The sequence below is a fragment of the Anolis sagrei genome, chromosome Y, assembly GCF_037176765.1.
Source record: "Anolis sagrei isolate rAnoSag1 chromosome Y, rAnoSag1.mat, whole genome shotgun sequence".
Lineage (NCBI taxonomy): Eukaryota > Metazoa > Chordata > Lepidosauria > Squamata > Dactyloidae > Anolis > Anolis sagrei.
In genome coordinates, this window is record NC_090035.1 from 15712408 (window position 1) to 15725460 (window position 13053).

The 13053-nt window shown below is 43.7% G+C and overlaps 1 protein-coding gene across 1 annotated transcript in view; it reads right to left on the reverse strand.

Moving 5' to 3' along the window:
* Positions 1–8150, reverse strand: part of LOC137095121 (protein-L-histidine N-pros-methyltransferase) — a 41108-nt gene extending 32958 nt beyond the window's left edge. The window contains exon 1 of the mRNA XM_067461403.1: positions 7687–8150. Coding sequence (XP_067317504.1) covers positions 7687–7863 — 177 coding nt within the window. The 5' untranslated portion in view covers positions 7864–8150. The remainder of the gene's footprint in view (positions 1–7686) is intronic.
* Positions 8151–13053: the final 4903 nt, after the last annotated feature.

A 13053-nucleotide genomic window follows, 5' to 3' on the forward strand; every position in this document is an offset into this window, starting at 1 on the left:
ATTATCACTCTATTAATAAAAAACCCTATAATTTTCCAAACTTGGGTCCTTTCAGAAAGGGTTTTAGGGGTATGGGATAGTACTTCTAGAGCAAAGAAATAAAAGCAAACTTAATATATAAAAAGGCTGGCCAATTCTCAACCTAATAAAATTAAAAAAAACAAACAACAACAACAACAAAAACCCCACAATCTCTATCACTTTACTTAATTGAGTTATAGGCCTCCTTTCTCATAAAACTGGAATGGAAATTAGCTCAAAGGGTAGGTATATCACACAAGAAAATTAACTCAAAAGGTAGATATAAAACACAAAAGGTTGTAATTAAAATAGTTTTTAAAAGCCTGGACTTGAGACAACCAGAAGGCCTAATAAAATTGCTTTAAAATTTACTGTTTGACATCTAATTTTCAGAAGGAAGGTGAAAACCCATAGTCAGACCATGTTATTATGCTCAGTATCACTGCGGGTCCTTCCACACAGCTACATAATTCAGAATTATCAAGGCAGAAAATTCCATAATATCTGCTTTGAACTAGGTTTTCTGAGTCCACACTGTCATATATTCCAGTTCAAAGTAGAAAATGTGGGATTTTGTTCAGCTGTGTGAAGGGGGCCTGCGTCTCCATTTTGCCTAAAATTATAAGTGGCAATCCAGAGGTAGTGATGATAAGAATAACCATGTCGCTAAACAAAAGATTTCCCATCATGCTGACAAGTGCCACACAATAGTTTTACATTTTTTTCATCTTCATTCTAAACCTGCTTTATCTCCACAGTTTCAAGGTGGATAATAATGTATACGAAAATCACTGAACCAGAATAATAAGTGTGGTATAAAGCAAGAAAGATGCTATCCATTTAAAAAATCTGATAAAAATGATAGGGAAGGGAAAAAAATAGAATGAAGGAAAAGCAACAAAACAAATGGATAAAACCAGACCACCAGCAGATAAAAGAACAGACAAACAGGAATATTTTCACCTAGCGGTGAAAACTCACAAACAGTCAGCAGGTGCTGGGGGAATCACTTTGAACTTGAGATATTCCATAGCTGGAGCATCACAATGAAGAAAGCTGGAGCATCACAATGAAGAATAGCCAATCCTTGGTCAAGGTGCCTCACATTAATAGAAATGATACCCAAAAATGATTTCAGGGATTAGACAGGTTCATTGAGAAGCAGGCAACTATAAGAGTAAACTGATCCAAAGCGGCCACATGGCTTCTGACTGCACAACTTCACCAAAAAGGGGTCAGAAATAATCCTGTTCAACAATGGCAATCATAGATATGGTATCTGGAAAGCTTTACACCAAATAGTTTTAGTATTCCAGTTTTTCTTGGTCCCAGTTCAATGACATCTGGAAATGTTTGCACGTACTGTTACAATAAACATTATCAATATTGATGATCCACTGTCAGTTTAATTGCATAAGAACCCACATATACATCTAAAACTCTTCAGAAAGTTTCCCTGAAAATGAATTCTTTACAACTGTACAGAATGAAACAGTACCAAAAAGATGGTCCAGAAAAAACCCTATAAATTCCAAATTGGTTTAGGTATTTTTCAACACAACTCTAATATTTCTGCTTGGCTTTTAAACAACTAAACACAGTACAGTAGTCTGAAGATAATGTTCCACTTACTCGTTTTCTCAACGAGGTTGCCATTGTATACCAAAAGGAGCTGAAAAGTGTCCTAATTTACCTATAGCCACGTTACGAGAACAGATGGATCTGAAAGTTTTACAGAACTGTAACATGCTTTTATAAACATGTATCTAGGTAGTTTGCACAACTGCTACAGCGTTTGTATATTAAACAACTCCTCCTTCGCTGATTCTTTTCCTGTTTGCAAATATCTCAATGTATTTCAGTCTACACATTCTTGCTTTGGAGGTCAAATTGCAACATTATCTATTATCACTAGACTTCCTTGTAGGACAAACATCTCCAGAGAAACATGATGAATGAGACCACATTCGCCCAATCAAAGGAGAGAACTTGCCCCCTGAAAAAGGAGGAAATTTGGGGGCCTAACTAGAGCAAGAAGAGAGCAGTAAGTATACAATCCCTTCTGCAGATACCTCTGCGATGCTTCAGGAGAAAGCTTAATAGAGGGAAATAACCGCATAAAGATGGATATGGGACTTCATCACACTAGAGAATTCATCCACTTTAAATCCGGTTTCTGCTACCTGCAGAATTCTGGGGTTTGTAGTTTAGCAAGGCTGTTAAAGGCTCCTCCCTAAACTTTTTTTTTGTCATGTCAGGAGTGACTCCTGGTGTGAGAGAATTGGCCGTCTGCAAGGACGTTGCCCAGGGGACGCCTGGATGATTTGATGTTTTTATCACCCTTGTGGGAGGCTTCTCTCATGTCCCCGCATGAGGAGCTGGAGCTGATAGAGGGAGCTCATCCGCCTCTCCCCTAAACTACAAACCCCAGAATTCTGCAGGAGGCAGAAACCAGATTTAAAGTAGATTCATTCCCTAGTGTGATGAGGTCCATGTAGATGTAATTAAAAGAGACTATGACTCTAGAGATGAAGGTTTGAATCTCTGCTTGGCCATGGGAACCCACCAGCTGATCTTTGGCAAGTCCCATTTTATCGGACTGAGAGAAAGGCAAAGGAAAACCAACACAGGATATATCTTGGGGGGAAAAGGACGGGTTTTACCTTTGGGTCACCATAAGGCAGAAACGCATTGAAGGAACACAACAACCAATGTAATTAGAATGGGCTATCATGTTGATGGCACTCAAATTGTGGCAATAAACGTATAGTTCCTGAAAAGGTAAGGATGCATCTACACTGTCGAATTAATGCAGTCAGACACCACTTGAACTGCCATAACCCACAGCTATGGAATCATAGGAGGTGCAGTTTTACAAGGTCTTTAGCCTTCTCTGCCTCACCAAACAACTCCCAGAACTACAGTGTATTCAGCCATGGCATTTAAAGTGCTGTCAAATTGCCTTAACTTTACTCTGTAGATACACCTTCTAACTCTTTGTATCATTTCCTTTCCCTTATATTCTAAACTAGTATACACTTATTTATTTCGTGTCAGGAGCGACTTGAGAAACTGCAAGTTGCTTCTGATGTGAGAGAATAGGCTGTCTGCAATGATGTTGCCCAGGGGACACCTGGATGTTTGATGTTTTCCTATCCTTGGGGGAAGCTTCTTTCATGTCCCCACATGGGGAGCTGGAACTGATTGAGAGCGGGAGCTCAACCCGCTCTCCCCAGATTCGAACCATTGACCTATTGGTCAGCAGTCCTGCCGGCACAAGGGTTTAACCCATTGCACCACTGGGGGCTCCCCTTATACATAAAACTGAATTACCATGTCACAAAAGGACACATTTCTACAAAGTGTGTCACCAACATAAAAACTTTGGAAAGCTCTGATCTAAACCATGGGTTATATGGGGAAGGAAAACATAGAAGTGTAGAAATGGGGAGGGGAGTTGAGATGACAAGCAATGAAGAACTCAGTCCTTGCCCAGGTTTCATTATATGAACCCCATCTCTTGGGCTTAGTCATACGTGTACAGGTAGTCCACGAGTTCCTCTACCCCTCGGAAGGGAAATCCACTCCTGAAAGTTATTATCATGGGGAAAAGGTGTCCTCACTGAAGCTTTCTCCCAATCATTGTTTCCACAATAAGCCACATTTTCCTATATCCAATTCTCACAGGGAAAGTGAGGCTCCTTAAAAAGTGAGCTATATAAAATCCACATTGAACTGGACTAAATGGCAGTGTAGACTCAGATAATCCAGTTCAAAGCAGATATTGTGGATTATCTGCCTTGATAATCTGGGTTATATGGCCGTTTGGAAGGGCCCTGAGATGACATCTTGTGAACGGAGGCTCAGACAGGAAAACAAACACTTTTCCTATGTTATCCAAAGCATGTGTGTGTGTTTGTGTGTGTGTGTGTATACACATATGACTGGAATTCCATTTTTAAAGTACCTGTACTGGCTTACATACAAATTAAATTTTAGAAAAACTCAACAGAATTAATCTTGTTGGTAACTTGAGAACTGTCTTTATTTGGGAAAACCCAGAAAGGGAGCAACCCACCGATGATGATGATGATTATTATTATGTGCATTTATATTCCACTTTTTTTCTCCACAAGGAGACTCAAAGTGGCTACCATTCACCTCCCCCAAGATTCACTCCTGGTGACAGAGGACCCTTCCAGACAGGCACTATATCCCTGGATCTGATCCCAGGTTTTCGGTTTATCCCAGATTACCTGTGATTTTAAAATTTGCATTGTTGTATTTTACTATGCTCTTATTTTAATTGTGTTTTTGCTTTAATAGATAGTTATGCTTTTATGTTTTGTTAGCATTGTGACCCATATGTAACCTGCCCCGAGCCCCTTCAGGGAGACGGTGGTGGTGTATAAGAATAAAGTAGTAGTAGTAGTTGTTGTTATTATTATTATTATTATTATTTTCTGCCAGTGCGGACTCATATCATCCAGTTTAAAGCAGAAAACCTGGGATCAGATTCTGTGATACAGGGCCTGTCTGGAAAGGCCCTGTGTCTCAGGCCCCTTCCAGACAGCTAAATAAGATCCCACATTATCTGCTTTGAACTCAAATATATGGCAGTGTGGACTCAGATAAATCAGTTCAAAACACCTATTGTGGGATTTTCTGCCGGGATATTCTGTATTGTAGTCCCTTCAAGGAGGGGGGGGGGTTATAAACAAAGTATCATTATTATTGGGTTGGTGTGAGTTTTCTGGGCTGCATGGCCATGTTCCAGAAGCATTCTCTCCTGATGTTTCACCCACATCTATGGCAGGCATCCTCAGAGGTTGAGGGGTCTGTTGGAAATTAGGCAAGTGGGGTTTATATATCTGTGGCATGTCCAGGTTGATTCCGGCCACAAAAGCCTTCTTCTTCTTCTTCTTCTTCTTCTTCTTCTTATTATTATTATTATTAGTTTGCGTGGAAGGGCTCTGAGTCCATACTGCCATATATTCCGCTTCCAAGCAGATCTTGTGGGATTTTATACCTTGCTATTCTGGGTTATAGTCCTTTTGGGGCAAGAGGGCGGGTTATAAATAAATAAATAATTTACTACACTTATATACCGCCCCTCTCAGCCCAGAGGCGACTCAGGGTGGTTCATAATTGGCAACAATTTGATGCCTCCAGAACTATAAAGTGCAAGTTAAAAACAGATTATAAAAACAATTAAAACATTAACATATAGTATAAAACACAGACAAAGCTATAAAACACAATCTTCAATGTCTTCTTACTGAAATCATGATCCAAGTGCATCGTCAATCATTTCAAATTCATCTTTATCTAATTATGTTTCACTGGCAAAAGCTTGCTCGAAGAGCCATGTTTTAACCTTCTTACGGAATGTCAGGAGGGAGGGGGCTAATCTTATATCTGTGGGAGGGGCATTCCACAGCCGAGGGGCCACTGCTGAGAAGGCCCTGTCTCTCATCCCCGCCAATCACATCTGTGAAGGGGACAGCACTGAGTGCAGCCCCCCCCCCCCCCCCCCAGACGATCTTAAAATCCTAGATGGTTCATAAAGAGATATATGTTCTGACAGGTAAGTCGGGCCGAACGTATCTTATAGGTCTGTGTGGAAGGGCCCCGAGTCCATGCTGCCATATATTCCAGTTCCAAGCAGATCTTGTGAGATTTTCTGACTAGAAATTCTGGGTTACAGTTCTTTGGGGGAGAGAGGGCAGGTTATAAAATTATTATTATTATTATTGGTCTGTGTGGAAGGGCCTTGAGTCCATACTGCCCTATATTCCAAGCAGATCTTGTGGGATTTTGTGCCTTGATATTCTGGGTTACAGTCCTTTTGGGGAGAGAGGGCGGGTTATAAATATATTATTATTATTATTATTATTATTATTATTATTCTGTGTGGAAGGGACCTGAATCCATGCTGCCATATATTCTAGTTCCAAGCAGATCTTGTAGGATTTTGTGCCTAGATATTCTGGGTTACAGTCCTTTAGGGGAGAGAGGACGGGTAATAATAATAATAATAGGTCTGTATGGAAGGGCCTTGAGTCCATGCTGCCATATATTCTAGTTCCAAGCAGATCTTGTAGGATTTTGTGCCTAGATATTCTGGGTTACTGTCCTTTTGGGGGGAGAGAACGCGTTATAAATATATTATTATTATTATGTATTATTATTATTAGTCTGTATGGAAGGGCCCTGAATCCATGCTGCCATATATTCCAGTTCCAAGCAGATCTTGTGGGATTTTGTGCCTGGATATTCTGGGTTACATTCCTTTTGGGGAGAGAGGGCAGGTTATAAATATATTATTATTATTATTATTATTATTATTATTATTAGTCTGTATGGAAGGGCCTTGAGTCCATACTGCCATATATTCCAGGCAGATGTTGTGGGATTTTGTGCCTTGATATTCTGGGTTACAGTGCTTTTGGGGAGAGAGGGTGCATCATAAATATATTATTATTACTATTCTGTGTGGAAGGGCCCTGAGTCCATGCTGCCATGGTTCCAAGCAGATCTTGTGGGATTTTTTTGCCTTGATATTCTGGGTTATAGTCCTTTTGGGGAGAGAGGGCGGGTTATAAATATATTATTATTGATAGCTGTCCCCTGCCACATGTTGCTGTAGCCCACATGGGGGTTCTGTGTGGGAGGTTTGGCCCAATTGGTGGGGTTCAGAATGCTCTGATTGTAGGTGAACTATAAATCCCAGCAACTACAACTCCCAAATGTCAAGGTCTATTCCCCCCAAACTCCATCTGAGTTTGTATTTGTGGCAAGTTTGGTCCAGATGCATCATTCTTTGAGTCCACAGTGATCTCTGGATGTAGGTGAACTACAACTCTAAAACCAAAGGACACTGCTCACCAAACCCTTCTAGTATTTTATGTTGGTCATGGAAGAACTGTGTGCCAAGTTTGGTTCAATTCCATCGTTGGTGGGGTTCAGAATGCTCTTTGATTGTAAGCGAACTATAAATCCCAGGAACTACAACTCCCAAATGACAAAATCAATTTTTGAGTGAAGGACATACATTGGGTTGTTAGGTGTATGCTGTCCAAATTTGGTGTCAATTCCCCCAGTGGTTTTTGAGTTATGTTAATCCCATAAACGAACATTATTTTTATTTATACAGATGATGATGATGATTATTATTATTATTATTGATTATATTGATGATTATAAAGATTATGATTATTATTATTGGTCTGTGTGGAAGGGCCCTGGGTCCATGCTGCCATATATTCCAAGCAGATGTTGTGGGATTTTGTGCCTGGATATTCTGGGATGCAGGGCTGTGTGGAAGGGCCCCCCAGCAACCCCCCTGTGTGCGTGTCCCCTTTTCCCCAGCAGGAGGCGCTCTCCCCGTGGCTCCTGCCCTTCACTGAGGGGGGGGGATGGGGTAGGGAAGGCCCAGGGCCCCCCTCCGCCGCCGACAGGGCCATTGCTTCCCAGGCTCCCCCTTCGGAGGAGGAGGAGGAGGCGGCCTCCCTTGCCTTTATGACGTCCACACAAAGCGCAACACGCCGAGCAGAGGCGCCTTCTTTCCCTCGCCTCTCCGTGTTGGGTAGGCCTCTCTTTCCTGAGACTTTCCCTCAGGGAGGCGTCCCCTCTCTCCCCTCCCTCCCGCTCAGAGGCGCCTACCTGGTGGTTCTCCTTGAGGCCCGGCGCGGGCTGGCCGTGGCTGCCCATCATGTTGGCGTAGAAGAGCGAGCGGGATAAAGGGCTCCTGAGGTAGCGGGCAGGGCCAGACCACATCCTCCTCCTCAGCGCCCACAGGGACAAGGTGCAGCAGCCCAGCCAGGCTAGCCAGAGTCTCATGAGGGGACGGGGAGAAGGGAGGAAGGAGGCCGAGGAGGAGGAGGAGAGGGCCGCGCGGTCACCCTCTCCCGCCTCTGCCGCTGCCTCTCCCGCCGCTGCTGCTGCCGCCGCCGCCTCTCTCCATGGCAGCCGCCCGCGCCCAGCTCCCCATTCAGTGGCCGCACAGGCCGAGCGCGGAACCCCAGGCCTCGGGGAGAGCGGGGCCGGCCGGACGGGATGGCCGGTGACACACACACACTCAGACACAGAAACACACACACAGAGAGGCGCTGGCCTCGGGAGCGCGCACGCACGCCGGCGTGCCTCTCTCTCCCTCCCCCGCCTCCTTCTCCTGGAAGCGCTCCGCCAATTAGAGAGCGGCGCGAGCTGCGCCTCTTGGGGGCGCTGCTTTTGAAAGCTCGCGGAGGCACAATGGACGCGCCTCCAGGTGGCCAGGGGGCGCGCACGCACGCACGCACGAGGGCTCGGCCGCGCGCCTTGTCCCCTCTGCCAGAGGCTTCCGAAGCGCCTGGCCTGAAGCTGGACTATCTAGAGCAGTGTTTCTCAACCTGGGGGGTCGGGACCCCGGGGGGGGGGTCACAAGGGGGTGTCACTGGGGTCGCCAAAGACCCATCAGAAAACACACTATTTTTTGTTGGTCATGGGGGTTCTGTGTGGGAAGTTTGGCCCAATTCTATCGTTGGTGGGGTTCAGAATGTTCTTTGATTGTAGGTGAACTATAAATCCCAGAAATGACACCCCCCAAATGTTATTTTCCCCAGTGTCCACATTTCCCCCACTCCACCAGGGTCCACTGGTGGAGCGAGGAGGAGCTGAGGAGCCTTCTAATCAAGGTGAAAGAAGAAAGCGCAAAAGCCAGGTTGCAGCTAAACACCAAAAAAACCAAGATTATGGCAACAAGAATGATTGACAACTGGGAAATAGAGGGAGAAAATGTGGAGGCCGTGACAGACTTTGTATTTCTAGGTGCAAAGATTACTGCAGATGCAGACTGTGGCCAGGAAATCAGAAGACGCTTACTTCTTGGGAGGAGAGCAATGTCCAGTCTCGATAAAATAGTAAAGAGTAGAGACATCACACTGGCAACAAAGATCCGCCTAGTCAAAGCCATGGTATTCCCTGTAGTAACCTACGGATGTGAGACCTGGACCTTAGGGAAGGCTGAGCAAAGGAAGATCGATGCTTTTGAGCTGTGGTGTTGGAGGAAAGTGCTGAGAGTGTCTTGGACTGCGAGAAGATCCAACCAGTCCATTCTCCAGGAAACAAAGCCCGGCTGCTCATTGGAGGGAAGGATACTAGAGACAAAGTTGAAGTACTTTGGCCACATCATGAGGAGACAGCAAAGCCTGGAGAAGATAATTATGTTGGGGAAGGTGGAAGGCAAAAGGAAGAGGGGCTGACCAAGGGCAAGATGGATGGATGGCATCCTTGAAGTGACTGGACTGACCTTGAAGGAGCTGGGGGTGGTGACGGCCGACAGGGAGCTCTGGCGCGGGCTGGTCCATGAGGTCACGAAGAGTCGGAGATGACTGAACGAATGAACAACAACACCACCAGTGTCCACATTTGGGCATACTGAGTATTCATGCCAAGTTTGGTCCAGATCCATCCTAGCTTGAGTCTCTGGATGTAGGTGAACTACAACTCCAAAACTCAAGGTCAATGTCCACCAAACCCTTAGTATTTTCTGTTGGTCATGGGAGTTCTGTGTGCCAAGACTGGTTCAATTCCATCACTGGTGGAGTCCAGAATATTCTTTGATTATAGGTGAACTATACACTGCAGCAACTACAACTCCCTAATGACAAAACCCCACCAGTATTCAAATTTGGGCATATCGGGTATTTGTGTCAAATTTGGTCCAGTGAATGATAATACATCCTGCATGTCAGATGTTTACATGATGATTCATAACAGTAGCAAAATTACAGTTATGAAGTAGCAACGAAAATAATTTTATGGTTGGGGGTCAACACAACATGAGGAACTGTATGAAGGGGTCACGGCATTAGGAAGGTTGGGAAACACTGATCTAGAGTCCACACTGCCATATAACCCAGTTCAGTGTGGATTTTATACAGCTGTGTGGGGTAGGGGCCAAAGACACACAAGCTATGAATAGGTGTTTTCATCATTTAAGGGTTTTGAAGGGTGTTCATTTTATAATACCGTTTATCTATATAAATAAAAATGTAATGTTTCTGGGATTAACATAAATCAAAAACCACTGGACGAATTGACACCAAATTTGGACACAATAGACCTACCAGGCCAACGAGTGACCATCTATATATAAATAAAAATGTAATGTCCATTTGTGGGATTAACAGAACTCAAAAACCACTGGGCGAATTGACACCAAATTTGGACACAAGACACCTAACAACCCAATGTTTGCCCTTCATTCAAAAAATGATTTTATCATTTGGGAGTTGTACTTGCTGGGATTTATAGTTCACCTACAATCAAAGATTACGGCAGATGCAGACTGTGACCAGGAAATCAGAAGATGCTTACTTCTTGGGAGGAGAGCAATGTCCAGTCTCGATAAAATAGTAAAGAGTAGAGACATCACACTGGCAACAAAGATCCGCATAGTCAAAGCCATGGTATTCCCTTTAGTCACCTACGGATGTGAGAGCTGGACCTTAGGGAAGGCTGAGCGAAGGAAGAGAGATGCTTTTGAGCTGTGGTGTTGGAGGAAGGTTCTGAGAGTGCCTTGGACTGTGAGAAGATCCAACCAGTCCATCCTCCAGGAAATAAAGCCCGACTGCTCACTGGAGGGAAGGATACTAGAGACGAAGTTGAAGTACTTTGGCCACATCATGAGGAGACGGCAAAGCCTAGAAAAGACAATTATGTTGGGGAAAGTGGAAGGCAAAAGGAAGAGGGGCCGACCAAGGGCAAGATGGATGGATGGCATCCTTGGAGTGACTGGACTGACCTTGAAAGAGCTGGGGGTGGTGACCGCCGACAGGGAGCTCTGGCGTGGGCTGGTCCATGAAGTCACGAAGAGTCGGAGACAACTGAACGAATGAACAACAAACAATCAAAGAGCATTCTGAACCCCACCAACGATGGAATTCAAGCAAACGTGGCACACAGTTCTCCCATGACCAACAGAAAATACTGGGTTTGGTGAGCAGTATCCTTTGGTTTTGGAGTTGTAGTTCACCTACATCCAGAGATCACTGTGGACTCAAACAATAATGGATCTGGACCAAACTCTACACAAATACTCAATATGCCCAAATGTGAACATTGGTGGAGTTTGGGGAAAAATAATCTTGACATTTGGGAGTTGTAGTTCCTGGGATTTATAGTTCACCTACAATCACAGAGCATCTGAACCCCAGCAACGATAGAATTGGGCCAAACCTCCCAAACAGAACCCCCATGTGGGCCACAGCAATGCGTGGCAGGGGACGGCTAGTAAATAAATAAAAATGTTCGTTTGTGGGTTTAACATAACTGAAAAACCACAGGGCCAATTGACACCAAATTTGGACACAATACACCTCTCAGGCCAACAAGTGACCATCACTCATAAAAACACAGGAAAACAGCGGGACAGACTTAAAAAGCAAAAAAAACAAACAAAAAAAACCCCTAACAACAACAACATTACAACACATACACAAAACCACATATATATACACAAGCATATGCACAGACTGGGCCACAGCAACGCGTGGCAGGGGACGGCTAGTCACTCATAAAAACACTGAAAAACACAGCATAAGGGACTTAAAAAGCCAAAACAAAAATTACAACACATGTGCATAACCACATAAATACACATATTCACAAATACATGCACATATATACACACACAAAACACATACACAGACTGAGGCACAGCAACTCGTGGTAGGGGATGGCTAGTCTACATTAATAAAAATGTAATGTTCATTTGTGGGATTAACATAACTCAGAAACCACTGGACGAATTTACACCAAATTTGGACACAATACACCTATCAGGCCAACGAGTGACCATCACTCATAAATACACAGCAAAACACAGCTGTGTTTTGCCAAAAAACAAAAATTACAATACAATGCATGTGCAAAACTACATATATATACGCAAACACACATATACACAAATATATACACACACAAAACACAAATACACAGACTGGGCCACAGCACTGCGTGGCAGGGGACAACTAGTATATTAATACTTTCTTTATAACCCACCCTATCTCCCCGAGAGGACTCAGGGTGGTTTTTTGGGGCCCTTCCACACATCCCTATATCCCAGAATATCAAGGCAGGATATCCCTGTGGGAGGCTTCTCTCATCCTCGCTTGGGAAGCTAGAGCTGACAGATGAAAGCTCACCTCATCTCATGGATTTGATCCACCAACCTTCAGGTCAGCACTTCAGCCAGCACAAGGGTTTAACCCATTGTGCCACTGTGGCTGCTATGTGACCAAGTGATACTCGGAGAGAGACTGCCTTTGAACACAGGAGTTTTGTCTACCTATGAGAAATACCATCAACAGACATCTCTTCCTCTTTCATGAATATGTCTTAATCCCTTTTTCAAGTCCTGAAAATCCATATGGCAGACTATTTATTGTATATCCCATAATTATTCCAGCACGGAACCCAAGTCAGCTAACAGCATGGACTGAACTATAACGATAACAAGAGTTTAACAGTGGAATAAATTATTTTATTAAAATACTATTTTCTTTAAAAAGCATTTGGAAGTGTAAGACACTACTTATATGTGTAAAGTATTTTATTTTGAGCAGGATTTTGTTTCCACACAGCCATATAACCCAGAATATCAAGGCAGACAATCCCACAACATCTGCTTTGAACTGGGTTATCTGAGTCCACACTGCCATATCTTCCAGTTCAAAGCAGAAAATGAGGGATTTTATTCAGCTGTGTGAAAGGGGCCTAAGTTCCTTGGTAGACCTCACTTCAGTTTTTGTGCTATAAAACAGGAGCAAATAAATTCTATCTACTTTCTCCACTTCTGGGTCACTTTTTAGACAGGATAGGGCTCTTATACATGATCAGAGAAGTCCCACATCCTTGTGTTACCACTTCACATATAGATATCAGAGTGACTTAAGAGTAAGATTTAGAAAGCGCTGGCTCAAAGGCAATCAAAATGCTTCTAAAGATGTGGGAGCGATTACTCACTTGTGAGAAGGACATATGTTAAGT